This window comes from Gigantopelta aegis, chromosome 2 (assembly GCF_016097555.1).
Source record: "Gigantopelta aegis isolate Gae_Host chromosome 2, Gae_host_genome, whole genome shotgun sequence".
Lineage (NCBI taxonomy): Eukaryota > Metazoa > Mollusca > Gastropoda > Neomphalida > Peltospiridae > Gigantopelta > Gigantopelta aegis.
Genome location: NC_054700.1, coordinates 47,575,622 through 47,591,511, shown reverse-complemented (window position 1 = coordinate 47,591,511; position 15,890 = coordinate 47,575,622). Strand labels below are relative to the sequence as shown.

Here is a 15,890-nt window from a genome sequence, read left to right as displayed (position 1 = left end):
GTTGACTTGTGTATGGGGAAACATGATATATGTAATTTACCACTCCCCCTAACCTTTACACTCACTTGGAAAGTGTTAGGAGAGTGGCAAATTGGTGGCTTTGAAATAATTTTTTAGATTTCATTTGATTTTACTCATGGCGAAAATTGCTTTTAGATACATGTCCATTTCTAATTTTGCTAACAATCAGTAAACTAATTCAGTAATTGTAAATAATATTTCACAGATAATGAATCAGTAGAGAAATTAGCTACATGTAATTGTGTTAACCATTAAACTATCAGGTCAATTTAGACAAAATCTCACAGAAAACCAAACAAGGAAGCTGGCCATTAAAATGTTAAAAATAAACTTCCTTATTAAACAAATTGATTTGAATCCCAAGTAGTGTACATTTACAAACATTGTTATCATTGTACCACACCATGATAGCATGTTGGGCCTAAGATAGCCCAAGCAAACATATCACATGCAGCAGAATCGAGTGCTGTGGTTGGCCAAAATATGTTATCGGGTCATCAGAATTCCCCAAAAAGTACAAGCTACAGAAATGCTGATGTACCATTTTCAAAAATAGAAATATTCCACAGTTCACAAATTGCATCGAACTGTGAAACACAATTAATCATCCGCCCTTATTAATAGTAATAAAAACAATAACTTGGTTTCAGCGATCTTTTATTTTTATGATTTCTGCAACTATATGTAAATGTCAAAAATACATCAATGATACTCTCTTTTTTGTTTTAATTTTAGGTGCTGATAAAATTGTGTTCACCCAGCTCGCATCAAAGGCATGTACACAGCCATTGGATGTAGGTATTCCTCACGACCATGACCTATCTTCCAGTTCATCTACAACATCTTACCCATCGCCCCCAATCCTTGACATTACATCAATAGATGGTGCTTCCAGTACTGACACTTCATCCCTCCAGTCCCCGCATTCAAAGGCAGCAAAGACTTCAAAGCTCTCCCATAGTGCTAGTAAACCTCAGTCATTAGTAACCCACGTAATTAAGAGACCTGCTTTTAAGAAGCGCAAGTTAAAACTGAACAAAACAGGACGGAAAAGAAAGATAAGTCTGAGTGACAGAAAGTTAAAAATTAGATCTTGTGGAAACGCGGAATCTAAGAATGGAATCTCCAAAGACATTTGTGTGAATTCATCAAATGCTGAAGCTGTGATTATGTCGCCTGACAGTACTGACATGTGCAATACATCTCCGGACAATGTTTGTAATATAATTGATTCTGTGATACAAAAAGCGTGTGACAAGCAGGAGTCGTTGCCTCATAAACGACGGAAAAGGAAAATATTATTTCGAAGGAATCTCCGAACAAAACCGATTGATCTTGATGATTCTAGTGTTTCATCAAGCAGGTAAGATATTTAACATTTCATGTACCGGTATGTATTTTATTTTAATAGGATTAGCATTTGCCACTAATATAATCTTCGTATTTGAGGTACCTTTATTAGGGAACTTGTCATTCTGTTTCAAAGAAATGAAAAATTGCTAAGTGTCATAAATTATTATCCTTGATTAAAATGTCTGCACAGTCATTTTTGTTTCCAGTACACTTACTTATAACATTATTACATAATATACATCTGTGCATAATTAATACATCAGTTGGGGAAATATTTTACTTTCAAAGAAGTTTCCTATGTGCATTGAAATGTAGCAGCAGTATTAGATAATATATAACAAAGCCTGTTTTAGACTTACACACGTGTAACTACATATATTCAACATCTACGTTTTAAGAAAAGCAGGCTTTGTAAATTCAGCCACCTGTATTTAACATGTAATATGTTGTCTTCAGCCTCTCAGGTGAATGTGATAGTTCCGATGAAATAGGTCCACCCATTGTACGAAGATTTACCGATCCTGCCAATCCTCCCAGGAAGCGCTACCAAAGAGTTGGTCTGTTCTCGGACTTCTACAAAGAGGATGAGTATGTGCCTGTATCATATCAATGTAGAATATGTAGAGGGAAGGAGGGCTGGGTGGGTTTCATTGCCTGCATTACCTCCCTTAAAGTGACAGATCCTAGTTTTTAAATACTAATTCATATTGTTTTACTATTAGAGCCTTAGATTTTATTGTTTACATTATCTATTTCCATACACCTGAAGTGTTTCTGGTCATCCTAGTGTTTTTAAATGCATTTGTCATATTTTTAAAAATGCATATGCTTCTGAGAAGTAATGGTTATGGAGTGTCTATTTTTAAGGATATTTCACCATTTTAACCTCAGAGACTCTTGTTTCACACCTTTCCAAAACAAAGTGGCACTGAAAATTCCTAATTTGTATACTGAAAATTCCATATATATATATATATGTGTATATATATATAATTATGTCTGTTCTAATGAATTAATATAATGTGGTGTTCTGCATCAATCAATGGCCTGAAAAAATATCCCAAGTACGATTTACTCGTAATTTTTCCAATCCCATCAGACATGGCAAAAAATGTCTGGATAAATCCCTGGAATACTATAATAGTAGTCATTATGCGACTTGTCAGACATTGAAATAAGTTGACAATGGTCGTTCAGGTTACCTAGAGCTTACCACATATCAAGAGAGTCGAAAACAGTACTTTGTTCTCCACAAAATGTGTTTTTTTTTTTGTTTTTTTTTAAATGCCACCACTCAAACGTTACACACACACACACACACACACACACACACACGTATTAGTACGAAAACAGTAATATGGATGAATAACAGTATCAGCAAGTTTATTTATGAATGAATTATAATTAGAATCACATTTGAAACTTAATAAATATGTTGTGTCCTACCAGGTCTGTGATTCACTATAACCTGTACACTGCACTATGCTTATTCTGGTGTCTGCTTGTAATATGTATTCAGGGCTGTATTTATATTTTAAAATTGAATGGATATACATGTGCATGTGATATTTACTATCACAAGAAATAATACAGGCAGTACTGAAAGATCAAAGCATTTGCCTGCTATAGTGATGTAAATGATAGCCAGCAGGTGGCAGAGAACACCATCTGTTAACATTAACTTTTTGCCTTTTAAACTGCCATTATAAAACATTTCATTGGATATCAGCTTGCTATCTGCTGTTATATCGGATCTTGCTGTTTATGGGGAACTGTAACTCGTTCCCCCTTAGTGTGCTGATTTATATCGTATCATTATGGTAATATCTTAAATTGCTCTCTATAATCTTAACTTAGGAAAGCAATTAATCATTCCCTTCAATTTATTTTCATGGCGAGGTTTGTTATATTTATTCCTCCTTGCATTTATGAATAGATGATGTATAGAGGATAATAAACGAGTTGCCAGTTATTATCAAATTTATGTCCCGAGTGAAATAATTTTCACTTGTCACGAGCTTTAGCATAAATTTGATAATAACTGGTACCAAGTTTGTTATTCTATTTATTACCCCAGCTATTTTTTTTTTTTTTTTTTTTTTTTAAAGGCCTTTATTTTCGATATAGCCTACATTGGCTACACGTCAATGTAGGGGCCTATATAGAAATGAAGTAAACTACTTTACTGTTCTGGTTATTACCTTAACTTTGTATTTATTCACTGTTCTTAGATAATTTTCAAAACCCAAAGTTCTATATATTCTGTAAAAAAAAAATTTAAAATGAATTTCATTAAACTACCATTTTATTACAAGTTTAACACTGAAACCAGAAAGACGTAAACGTAAACATTTTAAACTATGTGACGTCATTGTATGTGCTTTGCCAAATCGTGATGACGTCATATTTAGTACTGACATGGTGATTGGTTTGTTGGCGTCAAATCGTCTAATAGTAATATATGTTAAACCAATGCATGATAATTTTTTTTTTTTGTTAAGAGTGCCTGTTGGGGTAATAAATATGTGCAGCTGGCAGTTACACTGATTGTTGCATGTGTGTCACATTAATTTCTATTTTGTGTTGAAATATTCAGATCTGTATCTGTTGTCATTATTTATATTGTTAATTATATATATTATGATTATTTAGCATATTAGCATTGTTGTACATGTATGTACTTGTATAAACATATTTGCTTACATATATATCTTTCAAATAATTATTAAAAAATTATAAAATGGTTCGATGGTAAAGTACAATGCATGTTTATTGCAACAACAAAAATGGCATTATCTCAATACTGCTTCAAAATCATGCCTGATTGTATTACATTGAGTACCCTTAATAAGTATTTTATTCCATAGAAAACATTTGTCTATCATTAACTGTGGCTAGTATTCCACAAGATGTTTTGATGACGAGAGCTGCCAGAAATAAGTGGTTTAGCTGTTAGCTGTCAGTTGACGTTGAGAGGAGCCATTGAGAATCGTTGAAGTAGAAATAAAAGTCATCACATCTTTTGTGTCCTGAGTGCCTGCAAAGAGCGCCAGTTGTTGGACAAAGCCAGAAATCCCAGGTTTCTATTGACAACCACTGGACCCTGACGACAACAGCCAGCAATGTGTGCGACACTTGGGGTCAGGCATGAAAGCCAGCTCTCTTTTGTTCGGCCAGTGTTGTACACTTAATAGTTGTCGAAAAAAGACTTGTCTTGTTTTTAAAAAAAACCCTGTAATCTGGTTTAAAAGGATGCTGCATACTTTGTTCAAGCTGAGAGATACTTTCAACATTGTCATCCCCACCTAGTTGGCTCTGTTATCTGATCGCAGCACTGTCATGATCTTGATTTCATGGGTTGCACCAAACTCTTTCTGTATAGAGGTGACCACTTTATTACACCCATACGCTTGATGAAAACCCACAGTGTGTTTGCTCGCAGCTGGCCACCTGCGACAGCTGGTGTTCATTTATTGCCAAGCAATGGAGCTCAAATCATAGAACATCAACATGTTGTGTCTCATTCTGTTTTCCTTTCAGATAAATTGTGCTTGTCGTAAAAAAAAAAAAATATTCATTGGCAAAAAAATATAAAGAAAAATCATTGTTAATGCTCGTCTGTGCACTGCAGTACTGCTGGCAAGAAATATAAACGAGACAGTTCCGAAGACGTGTGTGTTAACTGTGTAATTACATTAGTGGGAAGTGTATTGTGAGGGGATTAGGCTAACCATACATTTGTCGTTCCTTCTGAATGAATTGATTTAACACGACGAGTGATTCAAACATGGTATCACTGCAGTGTATTAATCACCGTTATGGCCGTGATGCTTATAAATAATGAGTACATGTCTGGCCATTGATTGAGGGTAACGTCTCGCTTTTGTGACGGATTGAGATACAATGATTCATTAGAGACTCCTAAAAGCAGAGCTGTGTTTGCGGGTTTTAAGCATCATTTACAGCTTAATCGGTAAAATTACTTTAAAAAATTCACATAGAGGTTTTGTAAAAGAATTATGATTACATGTATGGGAATTGATTGAAATATTATGGATTAATATTATTATGGATTATTAAAACATAAAAAATATTTGGATTTTAGTGCAGATCATGAAAGTATCATTTTAATTTACTTTTATTTTATCATAAGCTGTGTTGTTATACATATACTCCTCCAAAAATGTTAAGGATCGGTATTTACTTTGCACATAACATCAGAACCAGAAAAGATAAAATGCTTAAATTTGGTTTCAACTATAGTTGTTAATTCATTAATTGTTTGTGCATGTTGTTATCTGTATAAGATGTGATTAAACAAAAAATTCTGAGAAAAAAGAAAACACGTACAAAATTCATACTGGTTTTCAATGATCAGCAGAACAAAAATTGTCATGTGTGAAAGTCAGTTGACCAATTGCTCTTTAGTAGTGGGTATGACCACCATGAGCATTAATCACTGCTCTGCAACGTCACTGCATGCTCTGTATCAAGTGCCTAATGTCCTGCAGTGGAATGTTCTGCCATTCTCTAATCAGAGCATTTGCAAGATCGTCTATGGTTCTTGATGGGTTATTAAGTCTTGAAATGCGTGTCTGAAGTTGATCCCAGATATGTTCGATAGGGTTACGGTCGGGAGAAACAGCTGGCCAATCCATTCTTTCAATTGTCTCTTCTTCAAGGTAATCTCTCACAATTCGTGCTCTATGTGGCCGTGCGTTGTCATCCATTAACACAAACTCAGGACCAATGGCACCTGCAAACAGATCTCACATATGGATGAAGGATCTCATCTCTGTACTGAATTGTGGTAAGAGCTCCATTCCTGATGGTGTATAAGTCTGTACGACCATCCAAAGATATTCCACCTCATACCATAACTGACCCCCACCAAACCGATCATGTTGCAATATGTTACAGTCAGTATATCGCTCTCCAGGTTGACGGCAAACACGCCTACGGCCATCGTTAAAGTCCAAGCAAAATCTTGACTCGTCTGTAAACAGAACAGGATGCCAATGACGACCACAACAATTGAGCTTGACAGTGACGTGGGAACAGTATTGGCCTTACTGCTGGTCTACAGTCTCGGAAATTGGCTTCATGGAGTCTGTTTCTCAATGTTTGTGGGGTGATGCGGACTCCAGTGGCCTGGTGGAATTGCCTATTCAGGTTTGCAGCACCATCAAAATGATTTCGACGAGCCAATGTCACCATACATCAGTCTTGACGCTGTGTAGTAGCTCGCGGTCTTCCACACCTGGGTCTATCACGCAATTGTCCAGTATTGTTGTAACGTGTTTGCAATCAGGAAATAACACTTTGTGATACTGCAAGTGTTCTAGCCACCTGTCTTTGACTTTGACCACTTTCAAGCATTCTGATTGCTCTGCCTCGCTCTTCAATTGTCAAATGGCGTCGTGGTGGCATTGTAACTGAACTTTAACATTAAACAATGTGTAGTCTCAAACTGACGACATTCAATTTCACCAGAGCTTTCAATTTGCTATTTCAAAACTGAGTTTTCACTCTGATTTTCACCCAAGCCACTTCAAGGCCCAGGTGCGCACGTGCATATTGTGCATAATCGTGTAAAACAATCTACACACAAAGTACGGTATCTCATTTTAACTGGTGAAACTAAAAATAACACTTTTCATCTTTATATAAGAAAATATTATATATTTAATATATGATCCTTAACTTTTTTGGAGGAGTATATATTGTGTACACTACAGTGGTACCATGCATAAAGCATTTCTTTTAAAAAATTTGATTAACTATTATTTCTAGTCAATAGAAAATTTATTAGCAATTACAGTTTAATGTTTTGAAATTGTTTAGTGATCTCTAAAATTTGCATAGTGAATTGGGACGTGATATGAATAAAATGTTCCCTACACATTAGGTTTTTACATCGAAAAAGCCTTCACCAAAACACACTTGGTCAGCATTTGACAATTGTTTAAAAAAAAGTTACTAGTTCTCACAGTAGCTTTGGCTAGTGCCCTATGTATTATAGAAAGACCGTTGATAATTTCCACTAGCCCAGACTAAAAATTCCTAGCTGGGACCGAATGCTAGTGAATTTGTCGAACCCTGCCTTGTGATGCAATGATTAAGCCATCTCTTTCAAGCCTCTTCATTTGGTAATAACCAGAGAGCAATCCAATGCTCTTTTAATAAAAAATATCTGGCGACAAATTTCAAATAAGAAGATCAGTTCTGCAGATATAAAAAATAAATGTTGTAACAACACATACTAAAGCTAAATGATGAAAGGTGTGTTTTTCTACTTGCCACTTTGAAATTTCCATTTTGAGGCGAGTGCATACAGACTTGTCAACCCATAATTGAATTTTATTCCACCACCCACAACATAAAATGTTATTTAAAACAAATCTGCTTTGAGAAAATATTATAACAGACCCACCAAATAGTATGGCTGTGTGATGACATTTCATCGTATGAAAATAGTTCTTGATCAAGTAATAACTACGGTTGTATATTTTAGGGTAGATTCGGATAATTGCGAACACTCTGGCTTCCACTGTATTTGTGAATTGGAAACAGAACACTACACAATAACACCTACCTAAAATTTAAATAAACTTGACTGGCTGTTTTTTCTGTCACCATATATCATAATCAGCCATTGGGTAGATTATATTTTGTTACCATAAATTAAAATAAAGTACAAATGGTTAGAGGAGGCAAAATGCGAACATGTGTCGGTAAAATGTGGACATGGTCAATGGATACAATTTTCTTTTAATCCACAGCATTTTCAACAATTATATTGTTATAGAATATAAATAATTAAACTAGTAAATCTCTAAAATTATCTTTGATCAACTTTTGAAGAAATAAACCGATTAAAACAGTAATTATATGCAGTTAGGTTAAAGTTATTTTCCGATCCCACCTTTTTGTCTATTGATCTATTGTGCCATTCAAACTGCATTGATTCACATGTTGCGATTTTAAACACCATTGAAATTAAATAAAAATGATTTTTTTTTTATATAAATATTTCTGCAGAACAGATCATCCCTGCACTGTACTTATTATGTTGTCCACAATTAAACTGCTGTGGTTTATGTAGTCGTTCAGCTCCGGACAAGTTTATTCTGTTAATTTTATCAAACAATTATTATTGTTATATGATTGTTTTTGTTTTATTTAAATTAAGTTATGTATCATATCATAAAAGATTCTTAAAATATACAAATTTATTATCTCATTCTGAAACATTTTACTCGTAATTTGGTAGACGTGTCCATTGAAAATGTTTGAAGAAATAATTATATCATGTGACTGACGCCATTGTGTGCATATGGTGTGAGATACTATTTTTGTGTGTGTTGTTTGTTTGACATTGTGATAAAAATATAAACATGGATTGCAGACAATAAAATAAAAAATTTAATGTATAAAAATGGAATGTAGCGGCAGTACGGTTGAGATTGTTTGCATTTTGCCGATGTGTGCAATTACCAAAACCTTCCCTACATAATAACCAATTTTTAATCATAGTAGTGATGAAGTCTTTATGTAGATGTACTCTCAGTGAATTTAAGAAGAACATGTGACAAATAGGGAAATGTAAAACTAAAAAGAGCTATTATTTTAAAAAATTTATTCACATAAATTGTTCTTGTAAATAAATAACCCATACAGAAAGCTATATAACCAAACTTGAAATACCAGATTACGTTAATGGAAGTACTTTTATGTAGGTTGGGTTGTTGTGTTTTTTAAACCACATTTTGTACAGGTTAATTTTAATATTCAAACTTTTTTTACTTCTCTGTTTTTGCAGTCCTCGAAAGCATTCAGAAAACAATTCCAGGGCCAAAGATCGCCTGGTGTTTAATCCTGCAGACTTCACTCGTGGCTTCTTGCCGCCACCACTTCATGTTGACGACTACCTTCGTCACCGAGAAGTCGACTTCCAGCTGCCATTTGATCTCTGGTGGATGCATAATTATAATCTGGTATGTTTATTATTACTTTTTAATCTGGAATGTCACAACATTTGAGATTACTATAATTTTGATATGCAATAATTCTCTGTGATTATAATAAAGTAGTTTGAATATTTTGAATAACAATTGATTGGTTTTAGAATGAGGAAGAAAACATATTTGAAATAAAGGATTGGAGGAATGAATGATCTCAACATTTTGTAGTATATATATATATTTTTTTATTATTATTTTTTTTTTAATCCGTTTGGATTCTCATTTAAAAAAAGTGTTTTATTTATTTTTTCCAGCTGCCCAAAAAAGAAGAGCCAAGAGCAAAATTCAAGAAAATTAGAAACAGTAAGTTACTTAATGCAGTTCATTTTAGATGTTCTTCACTTGTCATTTGATTTATCTGCACTTGTGACTTGGAAAGTGCAAATAAATCATTAAGTGATTAACTGCTATTCTGTGGATGAAATAACCTTTGCAGTGGTAGCAGGTTTTATCTTAAGCATTCAGGAACTTTGGAGGTAGGAGATAGTCCGGTGATAAAGTGCATGCGGAGAATTCAGGACCAATACTCATCTGTGTGCCCATTGGGCTGTTTCTTGTTCCAACCAGTGCATCACAACTGGTGTAACAAAGGTCTTGGTATGCACTATCCTTATTGCGGGATGGTACATTATAAAAGATTCCATGCTGCTAATCAAAAAGAAGCGAGTTCCCTCTCATCTTTTTGGTCCATAACCATATGTCTGACATCACATAACACTAGAATGTATTGGTCACAACTGTTTGACATCTAAACTGTGTTTTAGAGTGCTGTTGAATATTTCTTTGAAAACAAAAGAAATAACAACATAAGATAGTTTTTATTTATTTGATAAATATTAACTAGGAAAATTGGTTTTGTTTTCATGGGGTGGGAAAGCACTCGCCTGAAGCGTGGTCGATCCCATTGGGCTATTTCTTGTTCCAGTCAGTGCACCACGACTGGTGTATCGAAGGCCGTGGTATGTGCTATCCTGTCTGGGATGGTGTATATAAAAGATCCCTTGCTGCTAATCGAAAAAGAGTAGCCCATGAAGTCCTGACAGTGGGTTTCCTCTCAGTATCTGTGTGGTCCTTAACCATGTCTGACGTCATATAACCGTAAATAAAATGTGTTGAGTGCGTCGTTAAATAAAACATTTCCTTCCTTTTTCGTTTTCATAATTATTTCTTTTCTACTAAACCTGACTTCATACAATTAAATACACTCAATTAAAGCAAAAGAAAAAAAAAAGATTGCTTAGAAAAGACAGCGAAGGAGAAAGAAGGAAGGTTCAATTACGTGACTGGAACAGGAAGCAGACGACTCGCTGGAAGATTGTATGCCATCCTGTTGGTTGTTGGGATCAGACTACTAACATAGGTGAAATATGCCACTGTTTGAGGTTAGGTTAAGTAATCCTAAAAGAGAAAAAGATCTCAAGTTTCCTCCAATTTTTTTTTATCTACAGAAACTCATTAAGGTGTTTTTGTTTTTCTAATGCATTATTCTCATTATTTTTATGACAGATGTTTACTATGATTACAAGCCGACAAATAGACCAGAACCCCAGTCATGCTCATGCAAAAACCCACCCGAGAAGGAAAAGGCTTGTGGGGAGGATTGTCTGAACAGGTGAGTACTTGATGACATAGTCACTCTGTTGTGCCAACTTTCCAGTCATTTAATACTTTAGCATATTGGAATATGATGGTTGTCTGTTACCAAAGTAAAGTTATTTTAAATACTGTTGTTACGCCTGAAAGTTACAGTCAAGAGAAATGTATCTCTTCTTTTTTTTTACTTCTAAAAGTTCAATACCGATTTATTGATTGATTGACATATACACCGTACCACTGAGCGATTTGTTCATTTGTCAATTTTTGTTTTCAGGATGATATACACCGAGTGTACACCAAACACGTGTCCGTGGAATGAAAAGTGTTCCAACCAGAGGTTTCAGCGACACGAGTGGGCACCTGACCTGGAGCTCTTTGAAACTCAGGATAGAGGGTATGGAGTCCTCACACACCAACCCATTGAAGCAGGTAAATCAAAATAAACTTTCCATACTGGTCGATCACCTTTGTTTCAAAATAATTAATAACTGATTTAAACTTGTCATATATTATTATTATTATTATTGTTTAAAAAATTAATGGCAATATTTAACACATTTAAAAAAAATTAAGTCGGGTTTTTATTTATAATAATCTTTCTAGCACGTTCTTTTAAATTTTTTTAGTAGGATATTTTGAAATGGTATGGAATTGTTTTGTCGAATCGAGTGTCCCAGTTTATTAATTGTGGAAGTTAACGTATAAAATTACTTGTATGTATGTACCTTGGGGTGGGGTGGGATGGAGAAGGCGGGAGGTTGAATTAAACATTTTCTTTGTGGATTTCAGCAGCTTAAACTTAATTATTGTTGACAGTTCGCTAACAGCTACATTCTTATTTCAGGCAGTTTCATTGTTGAGTACACAGGAGAGGTGGTGAGCGAGCAGGAGTTCCGTCGCCGCATGTCGGAGGAGTACTCGGGCGAGCACCACCACTACTGTTTGAACTTGGACCGGGGAGCAGTCATCGACGGCTACAGGATGGGCAACCTGTGTCGGTTTGTCAATCACTTCTGTGAACCCAACTGTGAGATACAAAAGTGGTGAGTTTTGTGGACGTTTGTTTAGTAAGATCGCAGGAAATTACATATAAATGGTATCCTTTTTGCATAATATCCCTAAAACTGACTGGCCTCGGTGGCGTTGTGGTTAGGCCATCAGTCTACAGGCTGGTAGGTACTGGGTTCAGATCCCAGTCGAGGCATGGGATTTTTAATCCAGATACCAACTCCAAACCCTGAGTGAGTGCTCCGCAAGGCTCAATGGGTAGGTGTAAACCACTTGCACCGACCAGTGATCCATAACTGGTTCAACAAAGGCCATGGTTTGTGCTATCCTGCCTGTGGGAAGCGCAAATAAAAGATAACTTGCTGCTAATTGGAAAGAGTAGCCCATGTAGTGGCGACAGCGGGTTTCCTCTCAAAATCTGTGTGGTCCTTAACCATATGTCTGACGCCATATAACCGTAAATAAAATGTGTTTAGTGCATCGTTAAATAAAACATTTCTTTCTTTCTTTCCCTAAAACTGGAAATACAACCCCTGCAATTAGGAAAAATATCTACAGCAAAAGAACATGCCGTGGAAAAACAGTCAAATATAGTCCACAGTAAAAAAAAAAAGGTTCCGTGGAGAGTACAGAACTCCATGGCAGTCTCCACAGTATTGCCGCTTGTCATGAGCAATTGCAGCAGTTGGAAATATTTCTTCTATTTTTTTTTATCTACTCTGCAAAGAAAAAGGTATTTTGTGAAGGAAAAAATCTCAAGTGAAGTCATCAAAGAATTCTTTTGAACATTATTTAGAGACAAATCAGTAGATCATGATGATTATATTTCTTGATGTTCTGCCAACTTCCTGTTGCCATATTAAGATTATGAAAAGATGCCTTTTTCTTGATGTAATAGAATTAAAGAAACAAAAACAATTAAATGTTTTTAATTTTTTCATGTTGTAGGAATGCAAATGGCTTGTACCGAATGGGATTATTTGCCTTGAGAGATATTAAACCAGGGGAAGAACTGGGATACGACTACAATTTTAAGGTGTTCAATCTAGAAGCTCAGGTAGGTACATTGTGGCCTGTCAGGATCTGTAAGATACCTAGAAGGATTTCTTAATCATTAACGGAGTTAACTTTTGTGTGGTGCTGAAACTGAATTTCATGTCTATATTTGATGTTCATCTTGAAAGCTAATATTACACAACTGTGGCAGACATATCCGGGATATATTTTCCATCTTTCACATTGTGTGATAGGTCTCGTCAAAAGTATGCACATTGTTAGGTGGGGGTGGTTTTTATTTGCCATATGAGACTGCTTATTAATTACCACACAATTTTTTGTGAGTCATACATAAGACCTGATACACCGGAATTTACACTGGGTCTTGTGAGTATGGTATCTGTCGAAACAGAATGTGACAAAACATACTGTGTGTCTTTTGGCACGAACTACAGATCTAGCAGCAGACAGCATAGATAATTTTGACAGGCCAAGACCCAGCTTCGGTGTGTATTGGGCCTTTTTCCCTTTTGCTTTCATTTGAAAACACTCATAATATATAAACCGTGTATTACAAGAACTTGTTCAGTATTCACTATAAAATATTTCCTTTAATACTGATTTGTGTGTTATCTAGATGTAACCAAATGATTGTTGTCACTCACTGTAATGAATTACTTTGTAGCAAACGTGTAAGTGTGGCAGTAAAAAGTGCCGAGGAGTGATTGGAGGTAAAGCTCAACGCAGTGGTCAGGTGAGAGAGAAGCTGCCCTCTGGTCCTCGCCCTGGTGGGAGGCCTAAGGAAAACGCTAAAGACAAACGAAAGTCAATTAACAGGTTAAAGAGTGATCACCAAAAGGTGCGTTATCGACACATGCATGCACTGTTTCTCGTAATCAGTACAAAGATATCGCTCACATCTTTATGCTAATTACGAGGACACTGCTACATAACGAGCACAGATGTGGAGTTGTAGTACAACAACATGAAAATACTGGTCTGTTTTTCCCGTGACCCGTCCACATTTTGAATCCAGAACCATTAGGAAAACTAAAAGGAATGGAAGACATTTTTAACAAAACAAAAAAAGGTTTCTCCATTTTAAAAATGAAAATGCTTTAAATGAAATTATATAGAAGCCTTAAACCTGACTTACGTTCGCCTTTATGTATAGATATATATGTTGTAGTTCTTTCAAAAAATGATTTCATAAAATTATTCAGTGAAATCATTTTTGTTCTGATGTTTTCCAATCCTGTATTTCTCTTAAAAAGAAATATCCCTTTCCTGATTTTTTTTTTTTTTTTTTTAATATATGTGGTAGTGTAGAATTACACTTCTAGATGAGGTCTGCATGTAAACTCTAGTCACTGTCCATTCTCTTCATTGCACAGGGTTCTTACACATCTTGGAAATCCTGGAATGTCCTTGAATTTTGTGATTTTAAAATTGAGGCCTGGAATTGGAAGAGGCATTACATTTTTTTTTTCCACATCTTTACTTTAGTTGTCCTCATAACTTGTCTAAATTCAGACAATAATACTTGGTTATAAAAACATTCATTGACTGAATATTTCCGTGTCCTGGAACTTAAAAAAATATCCTGGAAAAGTCCTTGAATTTTATGTTTTTTCAAGTGTAAGAACCCTGTTGTATATATTGTATTCAACTTCACTATGCAGTCTTCGCCAAGAAAGGCGAATGATTATTCGGACTTCTGTTCACACTCTGTTCACACTCTGCAGGAAAGCTTTAGATCAGAAAATTGATCACATTGATGTAAAATTTTAAATAAAACTTAATTGAAACTTGTGATTATTTGCCCAGCACCATTTTTTTCTGCTTGCCTTAATTTTGCTCATGGCGAAGACTGCTAAAGTAACAGAACTAACATCTTTTTCTTACAGGACACAAAAATATTATACAAATGATCCTTTGATTGACGTAGTTGTTGAACAACTTTTTAAGTTCTTATGAATAACAAATTAGTTGTATGGTAAATGATTAGATTTTTAAATTATACTGTTATATTTAATTTACAAATTACAAATTACTGGGGAAAAAATCTCTCTTTTTTGTGTCCTGTGTTATTAATTGATCATTATTGCTATTAATTAATATACCACAGTTTTTAGATTTTATTTTACATATATCTGTATGTGCTATTTAGTAGGTTGTGTTTATGTATTATTATTATGCTATAATGGCAAAAATATTTGAATTGTTAACATTTACGATGTGTTAAATTAGAAGAATGTCTTTATGATGACATATTGTCCGCTTGTCTTTATGATGATTATTGTCCTAGATAATTATATATATATATAGATAGATAGATGTATATATAAATAACTTGTACTGATAATTTAATTAAAATATCTGTCATATATGTTAACAAAATATGCTACTCTTTTCTTTTCTGATTTTACTGCCACTTATACATATTCAGATTTGCATACAATTAAGAGTAGGAAACATTAACGGTAAAATTTTCATGGAAAACGCTGTGGACACTATTTTCCATGGGATTTGTTTTTGCCACGGTTATTTTGCCATTTGCTTTCAAAAGTGCAAAAACATTGGCGTTAACCACAAAACTGCTGCAGTTGTAAGCCAATGTTTGTTTTAAAAGAGTTATTGCCCTTTGATCTTTACTTTCACTGGTGTATTTATTTTTATATCTTGTATAGTAAATTAAGTACCATTTGACAAACAATTTTCATGTTAAAAAAGAAGACTAAAAAAACCCCATCATTTCTGTAATTGATAAAAGTCTGGACTTTTTTTTTAATCATAGTAATCAATAATATATGTTTTAATCAGTTGTCAATAATATTTTAGTTATTTATTGAAAACGTTTAAAAGCATATTGAGAAGAATATGGTGAAAAGT

The 15,890-nt window shown here is 34.6% G+C and overlaps 1 protein-coding gene across 1 annotated transcript in view; it reads left to right on the top strand.

Moving 5' to 3' along the window:
• LOC121386428 (histone-lysine N-methyltransferase ASH1L-like) overlaps positions 1–15,890 on the top strand; it is a 49,799-nt gene that overhangs the window by 15,238 nt on the left and 18,671 nt on the right. The window contains 9 exon segments of the mRNA XM_041517323.1: positions 757–1,384; positions 1,831–1,962; positions 9,197–9,371; positions 9,653–9,701; positions 10,905–11,010; positions 11,269–11,423; positions 11,839–12,037; positions 12,951–13,059; positions 13,684–13,857. Coding sequence (XP_041373257.1) covers positions 757–1,384; positions 1,831–1,962; positions 9,197–9,371; positions 9,653–9,701; positions 10,905–11,010; positions 11,269–11,423; positions 11,839–12,037; positions 12,951–13,059; positions 13,684–13,857 — 1,727 coding nt within the window.